The sequence below is a fragment of the Halictus rubicundus genome, chromosome 11 (assembly GCF_050948215.1).
Source record: "Halictus rubicundus isolate RS-2024b chromosome 11, iyHalRubi1_principal, whole genome shotgun sequence".
In the NCBI taxonomy this organism is placed as follows: Eukaryota; Metazoa; Arthropoda; class Insecta; order Hymenoptera; family Halictidae; genus Halictus; species Halictus rubicundus.
This window is the reverse complement of record NC_135159.1, coordinates 6259776-6286385: the sequence shown is the minus strand read 5'-3', so window position 1 is coordinate 6286385 and position 26610 is coordinate 6259776. Positions and strand designations below refer to the sequence as shown.

The window sequence follows — 26610 nt, the reverse complement described above, 5'->3', positions numbered from 1 at the left end:
TAACGAAAATAGAAATTTGTTATATTATTTAAAAGAATGTATTATTTTAAATTTATTATTTGTTAATGTATATATCTACTCTATTGCATTAATTTATTATTTGTTCATTGTGTTTCTAGAACTGAAAATTAATATTATTTCTATTTTATAATTATTGTAGAAAGTTATAATGTATGAAGACAATTTTTTCTCAATCCTAATTTTTATGAAATAATTTATGAAAATAGAGATTTTGTTAATAGATTATCTGATAACCTAATATTTATTTTAGACTGTAGTTTAAAAGTAAAATGTAATATAAAAGATGCAAGAAAAATTATTGTATATCGTACGAGTAATTTAAACTAATTTATTACACTGAATTCTACGTAGAACTATTTAAAAATAATCCACTAATCAATTTCTACATTTGTCAATGGACAATATATTAACTTTATTAACAACGATTATATCGACCTATTTCCTCACTTTCCTTATTTCATTTGAAGAACTGCAAACAACTACAATAATAAATGAATACAAATAAAAAAATAAGTTTGTTAAGAAACATAATTATACTTTATTTACGTATATAGTAAATATAAAAACATTACAAAAGTAATGTACAGTTTCATGTTATGTACACGTGATGAATGCACAATAGATATGTTAATATAAATACTATTGTATGTTTGTTATTTAAACGATTTCATAAAAAAGTAATTATCATTAGAAATACAGATGTTTATGAGAGTGTGTTACCATCATCTAGCTAGCCTATACAATTGGGTGCATAGTAATAATTTCTCTGAAACGAATCTTCGTCTGTCGACATCTTTCGCGTGCCAAAATATTCCATTTTCAAATTTCGATGATTAAACGCAACAATTAATGGATTGTTTATATTTCTGGGTGTGAATTGCAATTTCTTTTATCCATTTTTGCAATAAGTGCAAAACAACTTAAGTTTCGGAAAAATTTTGCATAAATGTTCGATTGAAAATAAACGCAGCTACTTTTCGCTAGGAAACAGTTAGCCAAAAATTGCAACTGAACTTCACTTCTCGATAGATTAATTAATTAATTATTAATTAATTATTTAATTTTCCTAGAAGCTTCTGTAGTGCCACCATGAAAGATCTAGCCTAATTATATCAAAAATAAAATTGTAAAAATGTAGGCATAGATCACAAAAATTGCAACTGTGCAACAGGCAATACAACATAAATTCGAAGACTCAAAATTGTGCCGTAGGCCAATCCCAAAGCAGCAAACTAAGTTGGAAACTGTACACGTAGTAACACACAACGTGCTTAAACAGTAAGTTTGGAACTAGCAATAGTCAACATACATTTTCCCGAGCAAAAAATAACTTTTCCCAAGAAAACTAATACCGGAAAATTAATTTTCCTTTTTCTCCTCATTTGTGGCATTCTCTTTCGACGAGGAAGCCTGCTGTTTCTCGTTTATCGAGTGTAGATACCGCGTGAGTTGCAAAAACTGAAGCACAGATCCGATATAAGCCTTTATGTTCTCCGTTTTGATAGTGTTCACGTGGCGCATTATGTTTGCGTATACGCGTCTCGCTGCCTTGTTCGACAAATGTCCCACTGTCTGCAAAGTGTGCAACAGTTGGTCCTCTTCCGCGGATTTAATCACTAAAATAAATAATGATATTAAATTTTTTTATTACGTCACGATAACATAAGCAACTTAAATATCTCAGTTACGAATTTAAAAAACATTATTTAAATGTAGAAAATGTTCAACACTTTTTCAACGTCGAAATAAAATTTCTGAAAACAGTGTTTTAATATATAATTTAAATACGTTTCTTTTATTTTTTAAAAAATTTTAAGAACCTTTACGTGATAATAATAAAATTTCGTTTTGTTGTATTGTATAGTTAAGTTGTAAAGTTGTAATGAAAAAGTAGGGAATTGTAAACATTTTGCAAAGAAATGTACAAACTTTGCAATATTTATATTTCTTATGTGAGTTCAAAGTTTTTATTAGCGAATAAAGTTTTAGGTATTTGGAAAATTGTTTAAAAAGTGATGAAACAATGCTAATCAAGAAATTAAGACTTAACGTACCGATCGACTGTTCATCACCGGTCGCAGGAAAATATTTATCAATTAGCTTGTCGACAACAACAGCTGTGTTGTCCAAACCCTTGACAGCTGCGCTGCCATAATGCGTTGCTAAGATTTGATTCGCCTTGTTCCAGCTAATGTCCTTCAAATTGGAGGCTTGTTGAACAGTTTGCACTGCCAACATATATGCGTTTTCCAGGATCTATAGCGATAAACAGAATTAACGCTAATAAATAAAGATTCCAAAATCAATTTCATTCATCGCAATTTACTCTTGCTTTTATAAATAGTAAAAAAAGAAGCAACATTCAACAGTAAATCGAATTTGTTCAATAGAAATACAATAAATAAAATTTATATTAATAAGTGAATTTCAAATTCAAAAAATTCATCCCATTTGCCGTGATCTATTTTATCTCTGACTGATAATTCAACAAAGACGTAATATTGCGAATATAATAAATGAAAGTGAAATTTAAAAAATTGCTTTTATATCCATTACGAGTGATTTTTACTTTTATGCATAACTAAAAACAGAACGGTGAAGATTCACTCATTATCTGTGTTGGATGATATAAAATTTATTAATTCTTTATGTGATTATGTTCGAAGTTGATGCAATTGCTAAAAATATGAAATTATAAATAAAACCTTATTGACTGAACTAAAGTGTAAGCTGGATATGAATGAATATTAATCGGAAATCTTGTATGGAATTATTGAGAAACGTATGAGGGCTAATAATTTGTTATAAATAATTTTAGTTAATGTTTTTACACAAACAGAATATCAAAGGAGCCATGGGAAATAAATGAATTAAAATTTGGAAATAATTATAAATAAAATATCGACAAATATTTATAATGTTCGAAGATGATGGCAGAATATTGCTGTAAAATGGTAACGGTAAAAATGTCATATTCCTGACCTGCTCAGGTGTCTCACTGACCAACGGCACCTTTTCTTCGATTTTGTCAAGACCAAGGCACAACGTGTGGTCAACAAAGTGTATAGGGTTCTCGAGTTTCTTAGCGATGGGCGCCGCTATGGGAACCACCGCTTTGTTCGTCGCGGTGCTCAAAGACGCTTCCGCGGTGGTTAGAATCCAATGAAATAGTTGGTTGCTATTTTTCACGCGGGAATACTGCACAGCAGATATAGAAAGCGCGCTTTCCACCACTGGGAGCTCCAAAAAACGGGAGACGATCTCCAAATGAGGCATCTGTGCGACCTCGGCTGTCATTTTGCAAAATATCACACGGTTTAAGAATCTAGAAAAAAAAGTAATAATAATCAATTATCATCAACAATTTCAATGCCTTACAAATGTTTGTCAAGCATCACTCATCTTATTCTCCGTGTAAACATAGCTAGAAAGTGTGGAATGCAATTTTTTCATGGCAATTTTTATTTTCGAGAAAATCGAGTTCAAAAATTCATTACGTAAGCAGCAAGGTAGGGAACGGCGAGTGAAACGATCATGCTGCTATTTTTCATGAAAAAATGGACAGTCGTAAAATGTTTTCATCCGAGGATCAGTATGGAAAAAATGAAATTCGAGATTTTTTTGGAAATTTCACAAATTTTTTTCACTCGATTTTTGGCGAAACCTAAACGAATGGATGGAACAGATAAAAATTGCGAGGTAAACTTTCTCCATCCAACACTCAGTTTTTAGGAACATCGTGTTAGCAATTTTTTTTAACGCCGCAATTTTTGGAACTGAATTTACTTAAAAACGAATTTTTCAACGAAAAAACTTCCTTCCACATTTTCTGCCTCTCTTTCCACGAAGATGCAGCTAGTGCTGTTGAAAATTTTAATTCATGAAAGTTAATATGAAATTAAAAGCGGTTTTGATTGACGTTATTATTGTTAGTTATTATTGTAAAGCGAACGAGAATCGAAAGAAACATCTGCGTCGGTGATATCGCTAGGGTCAATGGACTTCAAGGATATAAGATACACGGATATCACTCCAACATAGGCACTGTAGATACTACAGACACCTAACTTTCACGGCTTTCGCTAAAATTATAATCTCAGACAAGGCGCCGCGCGAAGTACTGACAGAGAGGAAACAACGGTTCGCGCGTTTGAAACTGAAAGCTGTTGCCGTGCTGTTTCGATACAAAACAACTTTCTCGAACGCCTGTCCTTTTACAAATAAATTGAACGACCATCCGATCCCCGTATTCCCGATTTCTCGCGGAAAGATACGCTCAGACGCGCAAACAAACATGCTAATTACGAAATGAATGTCTACGAGAAAAAGTAGTATTAACGAGGGTACAATGTTACATAAAATTAACCGAGCGACAGATTTCTATTTCATTCTCGAGGAACTCGAAATAACACGTTTTGACTCTTTGTTATTATTCGAATTTTTCAATTTTATATATCTGATTGATGTATTTGTAAAAATAGATGTATTTGTTATCCATCAATTTATCTTAATATACAGTTAATTATTAATTTTTCTGTTAATAATATAATGTTTATATGAAATACTAAGTAAAAATAGTAAGCATTTCAGCATGCGTTTAATTGTAATCGAAACGTTACTCAATATCGATAATATTTTATTTTCCTAAATAAATACAAATTATTAATTTTTTTAAATTTCGTCGATACATGCGCACTTTTGTGGTAGACTGTTTAATGTTAAAAAATATTCATTATGACTAATGTATAACTATTGCATCATAGCTCCACTTGAATTTGTTTATTTATAAACAAATGTACAATATTGTATGCTTATAAAACGATTAAAATTTGTACAGCTACAGTTACAGTAGCCAAAGTCGTACATGGACTTTTGTCACCGACTGTGTTTATGCCAAGGTAAATCCAGGCCTTGAACTACCTCTGTACAATGTTTACATGGTAATGTTTGTGTTCGATTGATCCCTAGATCCATCAGGCAGATCAAAATTTTCAGTTTATCATTACCGAAATTGTATACATATTTTTGCAAGAAGCCGTTACTTAAATTCAATTATTACAGTAGATACAGTACGACTGGTGATCAAAGTATTTCATTGATCTTACGTATTAAAATGAATTTACTATTAGAAAGGAAGATCGAAATCTATTTCGAATGAAAGTAGTTGATTTTATATAACAAACTCCAACCAATTGAACTAATTTATTTTATTTCATGCATGAGCAATAGTAAGATCAACTAATTTATTTTATTTCTTGTGTAAGCTGTAATACAATAAACTAATATATTTTATTTCATGTATAATCTGTCGTAATGTAAACTAATTTATTTTATTTCATGTATAAGCTGTAGTAAGATAAACTAATTTATTTTATATGTAATGATAAAAGAAATTAATTTATTTAATGTATAAACCATAGCTAAATAAACTAACAATTATTGATAAAAAAAATTGATTTCATCAGATCGTTACCTTGAAAAGTTACAAATCTATGCAAAACTCATTTAGTACCCTAGGTGGTCGATTACTTTTGTAATCTGTAAGTCGCATTCGGTACTATATCTTAACAAAAACCCTTTCGCCCTATTCTTTAGAAATCTATATAATACGTTTCCTCGTAGAAGATTATAGTGTTGTCCTATGGAAAATTATAAAATTCTAAATTTTTCGATCTGTTTTGTTATTATAGAGCGATTATTAAGATCAACGAGAAATAATAGAGGCTCTATATAAAGTTCACTTACGTTTTTGTTTTTATCCGGCCGGTTCAGTCACTGAATCGCGCAGGGTTCGCCACAAATGAAACACGAGCACAAATGCGGCTCGCCGAGTGCTATCCCCATACTTATAACCTAACGTCTGTGCGCTGTGCTTGGAATTGGCCAATAGGGATTCATCGACAGCACGGCATCCGGTGTGTTCGAACATGTGCCATGGGATCCAAAGTCCGTTTAGGCTAACTACGTTATCGGCTGACTCAAGAATCGCGCGCTGTCTTATCACACCGATCCATAGATCCATACCGTAACAAAATAGATCGTACAGATTAAGCCTAGACGACTTTTACAGACTATGATGCACTGGTCCAAAAGTAAACTTTAATGGGTGGAGAGGGGGAGGGGAGAGAGGTCTGACGTAGCATTTCGAGAAAATCGATATTTAATGACACTAGAGCTGTCGATTTCGATGATTTTTAAATATGTCGTGAAAATCGATATTTCGAACAACTTTATCCTTCGTATCTCAGCGGTGGTTTCGCTTAGTTTTCGAAATATTCGCGAAAACTATTGATACCACTACTAGCGAATTGTGCTTGTACTTGTACGTCTGTGACATCGCATTGGTATTGGTGGCCGGTCGCCAGCTACAAGTATAGAATGAGCTTAGAGGTTTTATGCACAAGTGTAACTGTGGATTTTTATGAAAAATAAAAATTGTCCGTTTCTGTTTTTAATCATTTTAGCAAGTTGAAAATAATACGTTGGTGTACTTAAATCATTTCAATGTGTCCACTGTTTTGAAATGCACCTACTCATTTTTACTATAAACGCATAAAATTCGCAGTGTACTTGCAACTAAATTCCAAGTGTATTGGTTCGGATCGAGATTTTTAATCAGGTCAACGCCGTGCGGCTGGGAACGCTTGCGTGAAATCATATTGACAGACATTTCTTGCATTCGGACATACGCTGTTGTGCACGGGACCTTTAAGCTCACTCGATCTTCGTGTCTAAGAAGAAGATAAGCGGCCACCAATACTAATGCGTGCGCTGCCACAGACGTACAAGTACAAACAGAATTCACTGTAATGGTACCGACAGTTTTTCGCGGATATCTCGGAAACTGAACGAGACCGCCACTGACATGCAAAGCAAAAAGTTGTGCAAAAGGTTGAGATTTGTAACATATCCAAAAACTAAAAATTTTTTACAGAAGGAATTTTTAATCGAAATATTAGATGTACTATTTGTTAGCATTTTGGATTGGTGTAAAATTGAGTTGGGAATAAAATACTGTGACTAGTAAACTACTTATTACACTTATTAAACTTATTATTGGCAACAGAAAAAACGGCCACAGAACAACATGATCAGGTTTAAAGAAACAAACAAGCAGAAAGTTTACGTTAAGGAGTATACTCCTTAATTCCTGACAACAATAACTATAACTGCGACGTTACGAGCAACAGATTCGATGACTTTTAAACTTCACATGCATACGTTGTCAAGGACATTCATCTGAATAAGTCTAAACACGTTAACCCAGGTCTAGACAACTGAGTGTTTATGAGCACCGAATCACTCGGGCCGTAAAGAAGAAATATGCCGTCCTATACTACTGTTCGAACGATAGTCCTAAATGAGTAGTATTAGCATGCGAAGACGTAGCTCGAGCGCGTCAGCATAGTAGTCGGGGCCGATGCTCGCGAGGAGGAAAGCGGCCTCAAAAACCTTAACATGATGTAACCTACCTTAACATGTCCGCCATTTGGATTCGCCATTTCATTTTCTAAAATTTTAAGTTCAGATTCGTAATCAGCAGCCCTAAAGACCCTATATCAATTTTCAGTGTACAGTGAATTCTCTCTATATATGTCGCCGAGGCATGGCCGATAAATGTCGCGGAATTATCCCCACTCCTGCAGGGTATACCCCGTGAGGGACCAAGAGCCTGTCCTTTTTTAAGTTTGGCGCAGACTCCTGGATGATAAACGACATCAAGACCCGCGTTGTTAACATATATCGAGAATTCGCTGTACATGTCCGCCATATTGGATTCGCTATTTTGTTTTCTTTAAGTTCAGACTCGTAATTAGTGGCCCCAAAAACCAATATACCAATTTTTGCATTGAAGTGCGATTTGAGATTTTGACCACGATTTCAAACATCGAACAATTCAAACATTGCAAAGTCTCCCAAAAATCAATGATATCCCTTTTGACTTACTCATGCACAAACTCTGTCTCATCCACGACCTCTGTTCCTGCCGCATCACAGTCGAACCTTACCCTAGGTCATCCTCAAACTCTGACCTCACTACGGCCCTTACGGTTCCTAATCCCCACCACTATAAGTTTAGAACCTATATACAGGGTGATCCGAAATCGTGCAACGAGGTCTGGCTGATTCGATGGCTCAAATTCAGACAAATCGTTCTCGAGAAAAATGTATGTATTTGAAAATCAGTCGAACAAAGCGGCCCAAAATAAGACGAAAATCAAGGATAATGAAATTTCGTAGAGGCTTCGTTTTTAAGGAAAATTTGTTCGAAAAACAGTCAAGTACAGATGCACTTTATGGTTCAATACTCAAACGATGAATGCACTGACATAATTTTTCCATTGGGAGCATGTAATGCGAATGCACCGGATGCATTTTATCTCATTCTACATACATTGTATCCCGCGCAAAAATAACAGCGGTCTGCAGTGAAACCTGTAATACCGATAAGCATACTTTCCGACAAAAAAAATGGCGCTCCTGATTTCAATGGCATATGTATACTGAAAGATGTACGCCGCAAATTTCGTTGAAATAAATTGGTTAATGGATCAATTTGCTAATGAATTTGTTATAAACGATTAGAAATAGTGGAAACGACAGTTTTCCACAATTTTCAGTGTACCTTTTCCGTTTTATTAATACTCGGCGATTTTAATGGCTAAGCTAAACCTTTATTACTGTCACGTGACAAACCAAGGTCAAGACGAATCCAACTGATCGTCATGTGACTTCGTGTAGCAACAATAAATGAAGTGAAATGAGATAGGCACAATTCCGAGGATTCAAAATGTTTTGATCGCTTCGGGGCGAATGAATCTTGCCAACAAACATCGACATGTTTCTGTTAGTGCCTTGTTTTTATCGCGCAGTTCGTGTTAACAAGCTGTTGAAAAAAAGAAACAAGAAAAAAGAAGTGGAGCGTTTCCGTACAGTATTCACCCAATAGGAGGCTGTAACGGCGATAAATTAAAAAAACATTCGCTGATAATGGTGTTCGGCGGATATCTTTTAAAATAATTAATATATAGGCAATGGATCTTCGATAGCTCCATATAAGTTCTTGGCGCGGCTGCTGTAACATCATTACAGACCGATTACATTGTTCGCAACATCTAACCGAATAAAAGTCTGCAGGCTACGTTCCATTTTGTTACTTTCCGAGGTGGTGCACGTTGAATAAACGCGAATCGTCAACGTCGAAGGCGTCTTGTGCTTTGATGGAAACGGTTGGACAGTTTGAATTCTTCGAGTATCTCTTGGACTCGTCCGATTAAGGTGACAAATAATAGTTTAATATTAAGCTACCAGTGCGGTAACACCGTTCGAGAATGGTCGAGGGGACGTCTGAAATGCGTTAATCTCTGCAGATATTTTTCAATTCGCGCCAAAGTGTGAACACTGCGAGGTGGAAAGCAGCCGCCCTCCTATCGGCGTGTCATAGGTCACATAAAAGAGATTCACTTGGCAGCCCTCGGCTTGCAGTCAGCTGCTGGTTCTCCTGCAAAACACCAACTTCTCTGACACTCCATCTTGTCGTCGGCAACCCCATACAACCATCCACACGCCCAGGTAAACGTTCACTCAATCAACAGAAGCACAAAATCGAACTAGAAAAGATAAAAGTATCATTTACCACCACCCTTTGACGCCTTTTCGACTCAAAGGCGGGAGATTTGATTAATTTGTCCGAAAAATTCGTTCCGTTTTCGATGGCGAAGCCTGACCGAGTTTAACTCAGAGTATCAAAATCGACATTTTGATACGGCAGACTGCTGGCGATTAAATTAACCGAACAGTTGCAAGAACGGTCCGCCATTCGAGGGTTGACGGGTATGGCGACAGTAACGGGTTTAAGATAATTTTTTTCAGTACAATACTGAACTGTTAACGAATTTTTTTTATCTTTTCCATTGTAAATGGCGGCGCTACCGCTTACAGAATCTAAGGCGCTACTACCTTAAGATATGTTGAAAACATCATTTCCACTTTATACTGAATTATCTTTTTGTACTGGAAAAACAAAATTGTTTAATGTATTGATGTTTTCAGGCTCGCTTAATGTACATAATGCAAATTCAATCTAAACTGCGTGGCTGTGTGAAAGGAAGTAATAAAACGTTAACGAACACATGATCACGTTGTTTGCATATGCTGGTGTTATTTAACAATACTGAGCGTACACATTGCGAAAGAAACTTTCGGGACAATCTAATATTTTTCGAGAAATACTGACGTTATTCTCCCCGGAGATAATGCTTCCAGCTGCTTAATTTTTCGTTTCGAAAACGGGCCTCAATCGGAGAAACGAGAGTCGCGCGTGTCCGATGTCAAACGGTTGTTTCCGAACGCATTGAGGATTTAGGAACACCGTAGCTCACTTGGACGACAAAATATAAAACAGTGTGACGGATTTTTCAATCACCGTGACCTTTCGACCAGTGTACACTATATCGTCTTCAAATATCGTGGACCATGATACGCAGTTACGAAAATGTCACGCACATATTTATCTCGATTCTCATCTCTTCACGTAGTAATTATGCAATTTGTATAGTATAATAATTGGTTCACGGATTTTGTTTAAAATCAAACATGTTGTTACACATGCGAAATTAAAGGTGGAGGATTAAATCATCTTTTCGCTAATTTCAAATTTGTTTGCAAAGAGCAGGATCTTTTTTGCTCACTACGAAAACAGGCTGAGTTTAAAAATTTTGACCTCAAAACTCATATTTTAACTCGAAATTATTTATCGTATTTACTCAATTACTGTGCCTATATTAGTTATACTTATTTTGAAAGCATAATGAATATTAAAAAAGAGATATATAACATATATATATTAACTGATTTTAATGAAAAAAATGTAATATCCTTTTTTTAATATTCATTATGCTTTGAAAATAAGTATCAAATAATTAATACAGGCACAGTAATTGGGTTCCTTGTGTGGCAAGAACTTTTCTCCATTAAAAAATGAATTTTGTAAAATAGCTATGATCATAACAGTGTTCTTAAAATCAACATCGTAACGAGTTATCAGAGGTCTCGTGTCCAGATCGTCCCAATTTTTCGAAATAAAAAAGCAAAACTTCTTTTAAATTAATTGATTTCGATTCAACACTCAAGACAGTAAAAACAAAGTACTTTTATCTTTCTTCTGCTGAGATTACAATTTTACGTACTCATCTTGTTACTTTCTTGCTTCGACTCGATCCTTTTGATCGACGAACGTGCGTGCACGATGTTTATAAATTTTCGAACTATGAACGACAATTTTTGCGACACTACAATTCACATTGGTGACGAATTAGAATTTGCTGTACCGAATCGATTACTCGTTCGAAGCGTTATCGTTTGTAATTAGTCATCGAGCGAGCATAGAACAGTTGATCCAAAAATAATGTATCTACTGTCGACACAGGTTATCGAGGGTTTCTACGATCAATCAAGTTAAAATCAGTTTAATTATCGTTTGACACCGACAGTGTATAGATTCTATGTGAAAAAAAAATAATGGCTGAATCAAAAGACGGTAAAATTTTGAACAATGCACAAAAATCGCTTCAGAATAATTCTTCACTTCCGAACGGTTCCAAAATTTTGGAAAACACGTTCAAGTATTATTGAATTATTTATATTATTTATACTATTAAAATTATCGCGGAATTGTGGTAGCATATTTCAATATACATAATGTAATATCTAAACAGTAAATTGGTTAATGAAATATTCAAATTTTTGTTAATAATATCCTACAATCCATATTGCAAAACGATAAATTTGTAGAAAAAATTTACTGTTGGTAATGGGAACGCAGAGTACATAGACGTTGCACAGTTTTCCGTGCTCCGACATAGATCGTGTAGGGCTACTATTTCCGCGTCGACCGCGCCGAACGTAGAAAACGACAGCGCGTGTAAACACGGATTACGCGTGGTGTGCATTATTTTAATCAGAAAAATACCAGAAATAAGATGACGGAAGTCCCATAAAAAGATAATGAAAAATAAGGAAGTTTTGTAATTGGATTAGTAGTGGTTCTTTTGTAGTTGGATTAGCGAAGCGGCAAAGCGACTAACAGTAAGATCGAGTAGGCTAGTTGCGCTTAGATCAAGGTTTCACTGTAGTCATATTAATATTGTTATATTATTACAACTGTGTTTCAAACGAATAACATGTAAGATATTGTTTTTGAAACCAGTGAAGCAGTAAGGATTCTGCAAATGGCGCCATCAACTGTGAATCAGTTTCACCCTGATCTACTGCACGTTGAGTCAATCAGCAGAATACTAAAGCTGCCCATTGTGGAGGACGGCACGCAGATTGCCGGCAATGTGTACAACAGAATAAAGGTAAGATGGCGTCTTGCTACGCACATTCTTTGCACTGTTCGATCTTTCTGCAAACAGCATCGCTTTCCCTCACCTTTCACTGGCTGATCTCTACTCCTGCGAAAACGCTGTTACGTTCTGTTAATGTTTGGATAGTGATTCTTCTTAACGACAATATAGCTGAGTATGCTTAGGATCATGCATAACTTTCTTTGTGAATCACTTTTAACCAATTTTTCGAGATACTTCTACACACACGTTTTTGTAGGTATTATTTTCTTTCTGGGCGTTTTAATCAGAAACTTTATGGTTTCATTGGAATGAGATACATCATTTTAATTAATCCTTAGAAACTGTGTAATTAAACGACGACTTTTGTGCTTTGGGTGAAAGTAGACCCAGACAGCCGTATCCATTGTTGTCGCATCCCTTCTCACCACTTACTGGAAACAAGATTATCATTTTGAACGCAACCGAACGCTAGAACTGCCTGCTATATGTTGCTTTCTAAAAACGTCAAGATTAAATTTATTTAAATTTTTATAATTTTTATAATAACGTGTGCCTGAATGATAGAATTTGTTCAATAATGTCCAGTGAAAACAGCTCTGTAATTCCTGTAGTACGTTTAGTATTAAGGAGAACTGTTTTGATGTCCCTGTACAGCAATGCGAAAATCGTTATCAAAAGATAATATTCCATCACCATGCACCGATTGTATTAAGTTACAAAAGTAAACTATTCATTCCAATTGGTGCACTACAAATTAAAATAACACCCTCATTGATCAGTTCGCCCCACCGAGCACAACGTCCATTTCAAGGTGGCAATGATCTGCCTATGTCGTTTTGTATAATTTCCTCAAAAAAATTTCCACGTTGAATGAATAATTTTAGATCCAGTTCCAATAGTGTTTCGAAATTTTCGTAACCTCATCCATTCCACAGCTGAAAATCAGGGAATCGGATTGGAGAATACTCTGTTAATCGGTCAATCGCGAACTCGGACGTTTCGCCTGCGCCATTTTAGAGCTCGGCACATATTTCTCCTACAATTGCGCCCTTGGATGCGAACAACATGCTCCCGTCGTGTTTCCGAAATTCCGCGAAAAATTCACTTTCGCCATTTCTAAACCAATTCAGCGTTCGAACTATTTGATGAACTGGGGTTTGGGCACCGCCGAACGATCGTTTATGGTGGCGACGACGCTGGCGACACCGGCGATCAAAGTTTTCAACGGCCCAATTTCGGCGATCGACCACTTGCTTTGCAAAGGCATGGATGTGGTCGAAGAAAAGGTGCCAGCGGTGCATCTGACCCCAAGCCAAGTAAGTTTGCGAACGAGAGCATCGCGCGCTTTTGCGCGCGTTTAGTCAAACTCTTGGGAAACGAATGACCGCTCGGACGTGCAAACAATTATCAACTGGTTCCCACAGCGTGGAAAGAACCAGATCTTGTAGAATTGAAATACATTTTCGCGGGCAGTATTTCGACCCGTTTACGCACGCTGTGAAAAATTGGAATGCTGCATAGAAACGAATGGTCGTCGGCCACTCGTTTCTCAATAACCAGACTGTTTCACGTTCGGCGGTGAATTTTAATTTTGCGTCTCGTTTAGATGTACAGCAGCGCGAAGGATTACATGAACTGCAAAATCATCCCCGTTCTGTCGGGGGCCGAAAGCATGACGCAGATAGGATCCATCGTTGCGAACGCCACGGCTGAGAGATTGAACGACGCTTTGACCAATGTAGAGAAACATATCGATGATTACTTGCCTGACGATCCTTCTAATAAAGTTGACAGTAAGTGATTTCAGCATAAAACTCACCTCGATTCGCTAAATATTCGTTGAACTTGTTCTCAAATCTAAATGTAACTACTTCGTCTGACTTCCCCTTCATTTTGACCTTGTAGTATTTTAGTTTAATCTAATGTTTGTTACCCTAATCGTAGAATTTGTAAAAGAAGTTGTGCTTTGAATGATCGCTGTATAATTAATATGTTTCTTATGTTATAGTACAAGTGTGAACAATAATCATGCTTTCATAAGCTAATTATTTGAAGATTAGCTGACCGACAAGCGGACCTGTTCGCATTTATAAATATATATGTACAATAAACTACTTTTTCAGCTGTTGACGCGACCACGAACGTAAACAATACAACGCGGACTATTATTCTAAGCGACAGATGTATTAGGAAAATTATGAAAATGCTGATACATCTGGGGAAGAATTTTGGAGATATTATGACACTGGTAAACGTCAAAAGTCAAAAGTCAATTTCAAACATTGATTTAATCGTTGATTTAAAAAATGCCGGTATTTATTCTAACTGTCGCGAAGGTCTCTACCGTAACTGTCCAAATTTGCATTAGATACTTACTGCTTGCAAGTACTGTGAATTTTCGATATATGTCAACAAGCCGTCATATGTTTACACATAACAGTGGCGATAATTCCGCGACGTTTATCACCCAAGCCTTGGCGACATATATAGAGGAATCACTGTACGTATTTGTCACCCGAATTAAACAGTTCCGTTCTGAAAGTCGATGTTTTGCAGATACTAACGGACCCGGAAGAGGCGTTGAAGAAGCTTTGCGATTGGATGCGACACACGATGTCCCCGGAAAAAGACAAAATCATAGCGGACACACTGCAGCAGTCGTTCGTGCTGCTTTTGAACGACATACGAGATCGCGTCCAAAAAAGAGCACAGGAGATCAGTGCCACAATGCAGAACAGAGTGAAGGAGATCAGTGTCACAATAGAGAACAGAGTGAAGGAGATGGTTTCCACAATGCAGAAGAGAGGGCAGGAGATAGCTGTCACAATCCAACATAGAACGCACGAGATCGTTGTCACAATCCAGCATAGAATGCAGGAAATCACTTTCATAATCCACCATAGAGCGAACGAGATCGTTGACACAATTTCCATGTTCCCAGTGCTTATCTACGCTAAGATCCACCCGCTGATACTTCAGTCGAAACGTTTCATTAAGAACTTCAAGAAACATTTGATGCCAGTTGCTATTCTCCTAGAGCGCATCTTCTTTTACGTATCGTGTAAGGTCAACAACATAGCATGGACGATCCACGATTATCTCCGCTATTCGATTGGACGATTTTTCAATTGGCTTACATACTTGAACATGTTGGTGAAAGCTCTTATGAACATTTTAAATATACCACGCAAAGTGTATCCGTCGGGCGATCCTATGATCAAGTGGATATCGAAGAAAGACTCGGACATAGCCGATCTGCTGGTACGTGCACGTTAACCTAGTCACGCCATTAATGGTCGCTTCCGCGAGTCAATCGATCCCTTCGCTACCCAATCCGTTGCCATAACCACCGTCGACCTTCTGCGAGAGCTCATCGCGAAAATTGCTTGTTGGACACAAACACTCGAGCGCATTCTCCGAATTTGATTAGAGTAATGTCTGAATGCACAGGCTGTTCGTGCTATTATTAGCCAGCGTTTTTCCTGCAAATAATAAATATTACAAAAAAGAAAAATGGTTATTCGCATACGCGACAATGACTTTCAAGGTCATACAAGGTCATGAATGAAAGAAACTTTTTCTTCATTTTGTTCTAAGATTTATTATTTGCAAGAAAAATTCTGGCTAGTAATAACGTCCTAGGTATGTAGGTTAGACAATACTGATCTAATTCGCACAACCTTCCTATTTTTGAAATTGAGGATTGAAATGACACCAACATGACCTCGACTATCCGAATGGGGATGTCAAGAGTAGAGGTTTTAAGCTTTAAAATGAGCCCACACAGAACATCTTCCGACTTCTCTTCAGGAAGCTACAACGGTTCAAATTCCTCGAGTTCGGATAATCGAGGTTCCACTGTATCGTGGATTACACGTGTAAATACGGTCCAAATTGCGTCGTGTTTGGTATCATTTTAATCAGAAAAGAGTCACGAATATGCAGATAAAGGTTTTATGCAAAACTAGTTCAAAACAAAAAATGGTTCTCACTGAATCAGTATTGTCTCACCGATACGCTGGTGTCATTGTTTCGAAATCGATATTCCACGGTGTCGTTTATAAAATGCTAATTGTTGGTGGTTCTTTTGCAGAAAAAGATTACACAGACCTTAGTTGGAGAACGGCTTACTTGTAAACAAATACAAGGACAATATCATCAACAGAATGGCATCGAGTAATGACATCATAGGCAATGGATGGTTCGTGCTATCTTCTGCTTTCGTTGTCGTCACCAGTGACAAGTTGAAGAAACGCCGGCGATTGCGAACGTTTAATACTTTTGTACCACTAACAAGCTATATTATATGCTGTAACAATTAGAAATAAGATAAGGATATCTTGTGGTGATGAGAAGGCGTCTTGTGTCCATTGCAATGATGCCGACACGACGCAGTCCCCTCCTCTTTCTATTCAATATAATTAAATTTATGAACGATTGCATTTATTAGTTTTTGCTAGAGTTCGAAGTAAGTAAGTATTTGTTAAGTATCTGTTAGAAACAATTGATTTTTCAAATCGGTCTCAAAACTGTGTTAACTTGGCTCGCTGAAGATCTCGTTAACGCGTTCGCTGTCACATACAGGGTATTTCGGCTAACTTGATTATCTCGAATGACACTATACACTTAACTATATATACGTAACTATACACTTTATGAAAATTTTTAAACAGGAATTCAAATGGTTTCGAAAGATATTTCTTATACGGTGCGTGTTTTTTGTGGCCGGGGGCGTTTCAGAAATTTCAAAAAATGACCTATCTTTTGTACCGTGAACTGATAGTTAACAAGATAGTTAATAGTTAAGAAGATATTGCCCTTACCTGTAAAAAATGCTTAAAATCGCTCAACTTTAAACACGCACAACTTTTGAACCAGTGAATTCCTAACATTAAAACGTGGATTTTCGGCATTTTCTCGCTAAAATCAATATAATTACTTTTAAAAAAGTTAATAATTTCTGGTTTTCTCGGGTAAAGTTTAACCGAGATGATTTTCAATACGTACTTATTATCTGGATGCTAGTAGGCTAGTAGAACTGATGTCCCTCGACTTGGTTAGTTAGGACTGGCATTTATTTCGACAGTAGCCTTCATAGTTACAATATTCTATGGAATGCAATGTATCCTTTTCTAAAATATGAAAAATGATATTGTCACAGAGAAGATATAAATTCTTCAAATATCATGCTGTGCGTTAGAACAATAAGTAGCTACGTACACCAAATTAGTTTGACGTTCTTCGTATGATATACACAATCGTGATCGTCACACGTATATAAATAATCAAAACTACACGAGTTGTATATTTGTTGATACGGTATGTTTTGAAAAACATGTGTTGATTATTGCCATGATTCCGGTACTTCTGCTGAACGAAAACAAACAAATTAGGTTGTACATTAAGCAGGATGAATGTGGCTATGGTCTGAACTAAACTAAATGAAAAATCTTGATCATGTACAAAATGAAGGGGCATTTTAAACTACTGATTTTTAAAAATATTTTCCACCTTTAGCACGTTAAAGTAGACATATCCTTTTGTACACGCATTCTACAACATTTATACCTAAAGCAAATAAAAAAATCGATTTCGTGGTAACGAAGAACCAGAATACCTCTTAATAATAATGACGATAATTTAACGTAATTTTCACATTGTGATTCGTGTTCAAAATCCGATTTGCGCCAAGAAACTCGACAACCGGAAGTGAACAGTCGCGATACTATCTGAGAAAGTCAGCGACAGTGTTCGTTGGTTGCCTCGTTGCAACGTTGGTGCATCGCATTCCCAAATTACATCATTAATAAAGACAATTACACACTCTAGATTTCATCAGTTTTTCACGTGCCTGGATACAATTACGCTAAACGCAATATATCTGAAATGGAAATACTCCTTTGACCTCTCTCACCCGCCATTTCGATCGATATATGTATGCATAATAACGAAGCGTAACGAGAGGAAAATTTACGTTCTGACAAGTGTCCGATTACACCGGCTATGTGTTCATTGCTCGTAAATTAATAATATTGGCAAAAAGACCATCTTTGCCAATAAATTCTCGCGTCAGATAAGAAAAGTGCCATTTACACTTTCAATGTCCATTATTCGCAGGAAGAAGTGTATTTCTTCTAGTTTCCCTGATCGAAGCATTATTCGAAAATTTTCGTTATGAACAAATCAATATAAATCAAATAGAGATCAACTAATAAAATAAACAATACATTTTTTACACAGAAGAAAATATTCATTTTGAAAATAGTAAACGCAATTCAGAATAAAATAGTCTACCCAGTGCTAGGAATGGCATTTTACCCAATTCCGGGGCTCTCGAAGTAAAAGTTAATAAACAGTATCGCCGACTATGTTGATAGTGTTCTCTACCGACCGTCGTCGAGCATTACTACCGTCGAGTTTTTGTAGACAGTTTTATCGACGATATTGGTCCAGGGGAGAAAGCAACAACGTTGCAAAAAATCTTGTTCCGCGAGCTATCATGGCCGCAGGAGCTCTATCGGCGTGTCATAGGTCATGCCGATGAGATACTGCTTCATGCTCCCGCCATGCAGTCGGCTGCCAGTTCTTCTGCGAAAGACGGTCATTTCTGACAGTCCATAAAGTCGTGCATTTCGCTGCCCTCCAAGGATTTCACCGTGTTAGAGTCATCTACCCACACAACTACCCACGCGTCCAAGCCAGCGTTCAATCATCTACAGGAGCACTGTGGTGAGCGAGGTTCCTCTCCGAAAATTAGGTTGTTGCAAAAATAATTGCAGTTCTGTTCTGGAATTCTCAAACTTTTAGTTCTTTTGCAACTCCTCGATATGTTTTTCAAAATAAAATTATTCCGCTTGCAAGAAAGCTGGAGTTCAATGAAACATGATATCACCTCGTAATCATTCTAATAAGGTGGATATAACACTGCTTTCGGGATCTTTAAATGTTGTCACTTCATCTACTTCATTCTTGTTGTAAATGCATAAAAATCCGCAGCCTAAGCATTATCAATTGCAGAAGGACGTCCGCGAACCTCTCCGATCTTCTTTTATCTCTGTCACGGAATTTTTGTAACCAGTGTCCAGTTATAAATAGACCGCGAATCTTTGTGCAAAATAAAAAATATTTTCGTTGATTGAAAAACACAGGAGTCAAATAACAGTTTCATTTCTCATCCGATTATTTTTTTATGCTGAAACTAATACACCGATGTCCTTAAATCTTTTCAATACGTGCACTGCTTTAAATTGTTCAAACGTTCGCTCGCGCGCACGGTGTTCAACCATTTTTTTTTTATGGTTCACGTTGGTGCTGACGAATTGGAATTTGTTACACCGAATCGATAATTCAGTCGTCCATGTCATCGCGACAAAAGATAGTAAGAGTCACCTGACCGTAATCGTTTGCAATTAGTCATCAACCGGGTATGGAAATGTTGATGCAAAAATAATATACTTACTATGTAATACTATGTATACACCAGGTCATCGTGCGTTCGAACCATTGATCAAAACAAAATCAGTCTAACTAGCGCGATAATTATTATTTTTCTAAGTCACGGGAAAATAATGGCTAAATCGAACTTCGGACGATACGCGAAAATCGCTTAAAAATAATTCTTCTCACCGGTTTCGATAAATCAGAAAGCATGACTACTCACGATCAATTATCTGCTGGATGAGTACTTATGGAAACTGTGCTAATTAACTGCGAATTTTTTCATAATTTTCGAAAACATGCTCCAGGATTACTGAATTATTCGTGTGTCTCGTCGTGCAACTGTAGTAACATATTTATTTTCGATACGGTATAGACTCCCGTATAACGTGATCAAAAAATTATTCAAAAAGATATATGCAATAGGAAGTGTACAGTATTTTTAAACAATTTATACTTATTGTACATTTATACATTCATTTTGTGCATTTATATATATTACGGTATCTAATGTAGTATCTGAACGGTCAATTAGTTAATATGATGTTGTCAGCAATGCTGTATTAATAACTCTGATCATTATGTCTGTCTAATCGAACAATTATCTCCCCGGCGCGTTAGAAATTTCCATTACAGTTTACGATTTACGCTTCCAATCTCTGCTCCCCTAATGGTTACATCATTCTCTCGTGTTTACATTTAAAATCGCGCGTTAGCGTTATCTACGCATCTGCGGTTAATTCCGTCTGCACCTATCACACGACCTGCGCATTAAATTAGGGTGCGCATGCACTTGACTATTCAGACATTTTCTTAAATCACCTAAAAAAGTGAACCCTTACAAACACATGCAAAATTAAATGCGTTTCTTCCATTTAGAATGTATATTATGTAGGTAAAATGTGTATTCTTCCATGGAATGTATATTGTACAAATGAATAAAAATTGAATCTAGTTTATGCAACGTGTCCCAGAAATGTTGTACTTCATTGAAAGGGTCGATGCCCGAGGCGATTTGAAGTAACTTTTTCCTTTGCGAAAATGCTCTCCGTGGCTTCGTTAAGGAGTTATTCACGAAAAACACGGGCCAATCAGAGCGTGGCTATAACAGACGGATCCCGACTCGGCCTATGCCAACATTTTCGCAAAGGAAAAAGTTACTCGAAATGACACTAAAAACCCCTCTCAATGAAGTACAACATTTTTGGGACACCCTGTATAACCGAGTAACTGTTCTAATATTCGAGCAGTCATGTTTGCTAGTTCAGTTCGGATAATTTGTATTATTTATTTAAATCCGCCAATTGTGAGGCTTTTTTGCACAAATATGTGTTGAACTTTTCGCAGCGCGAGAACTTTTTAAATGTCGGCGCAGACTGTGAGACGGCGGCACTCCGATTTGCCGCACGTCGAGTCCCTCAGCAGAATATTGAAGCTTCCCATCGTGGAGGATGGCACACAGATTGCTGGCATTGTGTACAGCAAGATAAAGGTAAGATCTGAATATGCAAAATGTTCGAACGGTTCGAAATTGTCGCGAACAACGTCGCTCTTCCACGCGTTTCACTCGTTGATCTCTGCTTTCGCGGAAACGTTTTTATACTCAACGCCGTCAAAACACGGATAGTGACAAAATAACAAGATTACACTTACTTAAATTTTTGCACAATTTCTATAGTACCGTATGCTTGAATAACAAAATTTATTCAATTTCTAACGAAAACAGCTCTGTAATTTCTGTGGTACGTTTAGTATTAAGGAGAACTGTTTTGATGACCCTGTACAGCAATGCGAAAATCGTTATCAAAAGATAATATTCTATCACCTTGCACCGATTGTATTAACTTACAAAAGTAAACTATTCATACCAATTGGTGCACTTCAAATTAAAATAACACCCTCATTGATCAGTTCGCCCCACCGAGCACAACGTCCATTTCAAGGTGGCAATGATCTGCCTATGTCGTTTTGTATAATTTCTTCAAAAAAATTTCCACGTTGAATGAATAATTTTAGATCCAGTTCCAATAGTGTTTCGAAATTTTCGTAACCTCATCCATTCCACAGCTGAAAATCAGGAAATCGGATTGGAGAATACTCTGTTAATCGGTCAATCGCGAACTCGGACGTTTCGCCTGCGCCATTTTAGCGCTCGGCACATATTTCTCCTACAATTGCGCCCTTGGATGCGAACAACATGCTCCCGTCGTGTTTCCGAAATTCCGCGAAAAATTCACTTTCGCCATTTCTAATCCAATTCAGCGTTCGAACTCTTTGATGAACTGGGGTTTGGGCACCGCCGAACGATCGTTTATGGTGGCGACGACGCTGGCGACACCGGCGATCAACGTTTTCAACGGCCCAATTTCGGCGATCGACCACTTGCTTTGCAAAGGCATCGATGTGGTCGAAGAAAAGGTGCCAGCGGTGCATCTGCCCCCCAGCCAAGTAAGTTTGCGAACGAGTGCATCGCGCACACTTTTGCGCTCGTTTAGTCAAACTCTTGGGAAACGAATGACCGCTCGGATGTGCAAACAATTATCAACTGGTTCCCACAGCGTGGAAAGAACCAGATCTCGTAGAATTGAAATACATTTTCGCGGGCAGTATTTCGACCCGTTTGCGCACGCTGTGAGAGATTGAAATGCTGCATAGAAACGAATGGTCGTCGGTCACTCGTTTCTCAATAACCAGACTGTTTCACGTTCGGCGGTGAATTTTAATTTTGCGTCTCGTTAAGATTTACAGCAGCGCGAAGGATTACATGGCCAGCAAAATCAAGCCCGTTCTAACGCGGGCCGAAAGCATGACGCAGATTGGATCCTTCGTTGCGAACGCCACGGCTGAGAGATTGAACGATGCGCTTACCAATCTGGAGAAACGCATCGATCACTATTTGCCTGCCGATCCCGTCGACGAGGTAGATTGTAAGTGATTGCAGTGAAAAATTGTACAGGGTATTCCAAAAATGTTGTACCTCCTTGAAAGAAGTGATCCCTGAGGTCATCTGGAGCAACTTTTTCCTTTGCGAAAATATTCTCCCTAGCTTTGTTAAGGAGTTATTAACGGAAAACACGGACCAATCAGAGCGCAGCTACAGCTGAGCGTGGCGTTGGCATTGGCCGAGTCAGAATCCGTCTGATTGGTCTGTGTTTTTCGCTAACAACTCCTTAACAAAGCCGCGGAGAACATTTTCGGTAAGGAAAAAGTTACTTCAAATCGCGTTGGGAATCGTCCCTTGCAAGAAAATATAACATTTTTGGGACATCCTGTATTGTCCGATGAACGTTACAGTCCTAGAACAGTTTTAACTTGGTTCACCTAATTACTAGGAAAGAACTTATACTGCAGAAAGTTGGAATGTAATTTCTTTTTAATGTTTTTAGATTGTGATAATTTCAATGTTGCAAATTGTTTTTATATATAGTCGCCAGGATTTGGAACGTTGTTAATCATGTGAGACGATAAAAGCTGATCAACCAACCAATTTTTCAGATCCTAATACGACGAAGAACATAAGCAAAACTAAGTTGACCGTTATACACGGTGTCAGGTGCTCTAGAAAACTGCAAAGAGGACTGACACGTCAGACGATAGCAGAGACTCGTGCCCTGATGCGTCTTGGGCAAACATTTGCGGATGTAATAAAGCTGGTTGGTTACTTTTATAACAACCATACAAAAACAAATCCGGCAACAATTTCGCTCATCCTTAACCGATTAAAATTCTAAATCAACCCCTCGATTAACAAGAATGAATCGTCAAAAATCCCGATTGATTGAATCAACTGTTTCTTTAAATGCCTTTACCGATTTGCATTTAGTCTACTCAGTTTTCTTATAAATGCATAAAGTTCACAGTTTATTCATGAGTTTACGTAGAACAATCAATTTTTAAGCGAATCTGTGATTATACTAAATATTTATTATTTTTTTGACCATTAAATACTGTTAGAATAGTGTCGTGTAATGTCGGATCTTAACAATGGCACAACCTTCGTATAGAAACAGCACTTTGGAAATTAAATAATTAAATGAAGAAATTAATTATGGAATAAATTATTTCTTTATTTTAATAAAGAACTAAGTAAATTATTTAATAAAGAAATAAATTAAGAAATTAAATAATCTTCGAATACCGATGTTTTAACGGACATGCAACTGTACATTCAGTGGACAGGTCACTCTACCTTTATTCCGCAGAATCGAAACTCCACAGTCACTGTTTCTGTTCGATGGAAACTTCTTTGATCGAAGGCAGAAATTGGGAAACTCGTTGACGAGACGTGTTGCAGGTGTTGACGGACCCGATGATGGCGATGCAACAAGCGACGAGCATGTGGAAAGCTCTGAGCCTGCCGGAGCCAGAGAACCAGGTTCGACCGAGCACGGTGGAGGAATCGTTGGTTCTGCTTCTGCGCGAAATTTCCCGCTGGTTTGTGCACGCCGTGAACAACGTGGTAGCGTTCGTCAGGGCCAGTTTGAAGCTCAACGATGACGTGTTCGAAATTTTCCATTTGTGGGTCGAGACGATCAATTCCCTGAGATACTACATGGTCTACAGTATCATCAAGTTTTTCGTCGACGAGGCCAACAACGATCCGACGACCGATCATGCCAAAAATCCCATACAGTGGCTCAGCGAGACGATACAAAAGATCCTGGTGCGCGAACGCTCATTGTATAGTGAGATTCGAAAAGAGCTCAACTTCGAAAATCTATAACGTCCAAGGACTAAAAAAAGCTTAACTTTTTGGAAACTACTTGACGGATTAAATTGATTTATCGCAACATTAAACATTTCAGTTTTGTGTAAAAGTGAAAATCCGAGATGAGCCCTTCTCGAATTTCACTATACAATTACAGTAACGTCTCGATATATGTACGTGAAAGAGACGTGCACGATATTTGCAAAAAATGCATTTACATAACTGCAGGATTTTCTCCTCGAGAGATCCAGAAGCTCGATGGTCGAAAAGCGTAACGTGATGTGGGATTAGACACATCTAATCGGTGAGACAATGCTATGTCAGTGATAAAGCTTTTTTTGTTTCGCGCTACTCTTTTATGAAACATTCACTGACATACTCGGGACACTTTTCTGATTAAAACGATACCAAACACGACACAATTTGGTTTACAGTTACTTATGTTATCCACGAAACAGTGGAACCTCGATTATCCGAACCGAGGAATTTGAACTGTTATAACTTTATGGAAAGAAGTCGTAGGACCTTTTGTGTGGGCTCATTTTAAAGCTTGAAACTTCTACTTTTGAGATTCTTACATTATATTTTTTTCGATGATAGGTACTTTTGCACGAGTGTTCGGATAATGGAACAGTTACCTAGGTACTGTACCGGATCAAATCGTTACTGACTTCTACAATGAATCTTGTTGTACTCGGATAATGAAGAATTCAGTTATCATCAGTTCGGATAATCGAGGTTCCACCGAGTCGTCAATTGAACAAGCAAATAAAAAAAACTCCGAAGTATGTGGTATTTGGTCTCATTTTAATCAGAAAAATGTCTCCAATATGTTGGTAAACGATTCATAAAAAGATAATTGAATGCAAACAAGTTCTGCCAGCGAATTAGTGTCGTTTCACCGATACATTTAATCCGCTTTCACGTTATGATCGTGTCGTTAATTTTCCATAAATATCATGCACATACTTTCTACACATTTGAAGACTCAAGGCGTTGCTGTACATCCTTTTGCCAATTGTTAATTGTTGATGTTTCTTCCGCAGACGAGGATCGCAATGATCATAGCTGGCAACCCGGATGTTTTCAAATCTGTGCAAGACCTGAGTCCTCAGCAGAACCATAATAATCACGTGTCACAGCCAGAGAGGGAGAAAAAATCATCAGAGAGGGAGATAAATTCATCAGAGAAGGAGAGAAACTCATCAGAGAAGGAGAGAAAATCACAGGAGAGGGACACAGAATATTATCGTGAGTAACGCTGTCATGGTCAATGGACGCTTCGTGCGAGTTTTTGAAAATGGCGATTGGAAAAAGCGCCGGCAATTGCGAACGTCTAATGCCTTTGTACCCTTCTTGCTCAATTAGTACACGATGCAGCTGCTGCATCATCGATACGTTGTATAAATATCGCGTCGTCTTCTTCAGTTCTTGCGGTGCAGTCATCGCTAACTTTTGTTTATATACAGTAACGATTAGAAATAAGAAATTGTCAAGATAAAGAATTGTTTCTGAGATGAAGATATTCTGAATGAATGTGGATGAAGATTCGTGACCTTGGCCCTAGACTATAGGTCCTTGAAATCTTCGTCGAAATCTTCAAGTGTTGTTCAAAATGTTTTCACGATTTTCATTTAAAATTGTTTGTAAGTCGTAGCAACATTAACCAATTTTAAATTTTTGAACATGCATGTTAATGACACAAAACTGCAATGTTTTAAATTTTCAAGTTGGAAATTGGAATTTTTTCATGTGGAAAATAGATCCACATTGAGCCTGGAACACAAGCACAATTATTAGGACGTATTCGTGTGAGTACATGTGCTGTGGATCCGACGGATGAACAGAAGATTCTGAAAAATTTGTATTTTATCAATTAAATTTGTAAGTACTTTAACGACAATTTTCTTCGTTATAAACAATTTTTTGGCAAGTTTCTTTGACAAATGTCCACCGATCCAGAGGTGCAGATTCACCCCTAGGACGGATGACCATTACTTTTTATACACCGTGCACTAATACACATTCATAGTTGACAACTTATTCTTTTCAACGTGAATGTTATGTCGTCGCAGTTATTTGTTTGAATGTGAA

General features: G+C 37.2%; 3 protein-coding genes across 4 annotated transcripts in view; 2 read left to right on the top strand and 1 right to left on the bottom strand.

Annotated features, from left to right (window-relative positions):
* Positions 1–16672, top strand: part of LOC143358581 (uncharacterized) — a 72213-nt gene extending 55541 nt beyond the window's left edge. The window contains exons 2-7 of the mRNA XM_076795797.1: positions 12230–12380; positions 13502–13687; positions 13978–14164; positions 14495–14619; positions 14928–15632; positions 16465–16672. Of these exons, the coding sequence (XP_076651912.1) occupies positions 12252–12380; positions 13502–13687; positions 13978–14164; positions 14495–14619; positions 14928–15632; positions 16465–16551 (1419 nt within the window). The 5' untranslated portion in view covers positions 12230–12251 and the 3' untranslated portion in view covers positions 16552–16672. The remainder of the gene's footprint in view (positions 1–12229; positions 12381–13501; positions 13688–13977; positions 14165–14494; positions 14620–14927; positions 15633–16464) is intronic.
* Positions 536–24109, bottom strand: LOC143358586 (lipid storage droplets surface-binding protein 2-like). 2 transcript variants are annotated; one of them, XM_076795805.1, is made up of 4 exons: positions 23998–24109; positions 3004–3346; positions 2076–2277; positions 536–1637 (listed from the first exon to the last, which is right to left on the bottom strand). In XM_076795805.1, exons 2-4 carry the CDS (start codon positions 3316–3318, stop codon positions 1381–1383), a joined length of 774 nt encoding a protein of 257 aa, XP_076651920.1. In that variant the 5' UTR covers positions 3319–3346; positions 23998–24109; the 3' UTR covers positions 536–1380. The 2 variants fall into 2 exon arrangements, with proteins under 2 accessions (XP_076651920.1, XP_076651918.1); XM_076795803.1 differs by lacking the exon at positions 23998–24109 and adding an exon at positions 5767–5882.
* Positions 18922–26438, top strand: LOC143358583 (lipid storage droplets surface-binding protein 1-like). Its single transcript, XM_076795799.1, has 7 exons — positions 18922–19100; positions 21156–21300; positions 22071–22256; positions 22549–22735; positions 23304–23461; positions 24103–24471; positions 25563–26438. The coding sequence occupies exons 2-7, from the start codon at positions 21172–21174 to the stop codon at positions 25773–25775; spliced, it is 1242 nt and encodes a 413-aa protein (XP_076651914.1). The 5' UTR covers positions 18922–19100; positions 21156–21171; the 3' UTR covers positions 25776–26438.
* The last annotated feature ends 172 nt before the right edge of the window (positions 26439–26610 follow it).

Excerpts from the sequence above, each read along its gene's own strand:
- LOC143358586 (XM_076795805.1), bottom strand. The coding sequence starts at position 3,318 with ATGACAGCCGAGGTCGCACAGATGCCTCATTTGGAGATCGTCTCCCGT. Across the intron at positions 2,278-3,003 it reads TCAGTGAGACACCTGAGCAG|ATCCTGGAAAACGCATATAT; the intron begins GTCAGGAATATG and ends TTATCGCTATAG. Across the intron at positions 1,638-2,075 it reads CGGTGATGAACAGTCGATCG|TGATTAAATCCGCGGAAGAG; the intron begins GTACGTTAAGTC and ends TATTTATTTTAG.
- LOC143358583 (XM_076795799.1), top strand. The coding sequence starts at position 21,172 with ATGTCGGCGCAGACTGTGAGACGGCGGCACTCCGATTTGCCGCACGTC. Across the intron at positions 21,301-22,070 it reads TTGTGTACAGCAAGATAAAG|CGTTCGAACTCTTTGATGAA; the intron begins GTAAGATCTGAA and ends AATCCAATTCAG. Across the intron at positions 23,462-24,102 it reads TTGCGGATGTAATAAAGCTG|GTGTTGACGGACCCGATGAT; the intron begins GTTGGTTACTTT and ends GACGTGTTGCAG.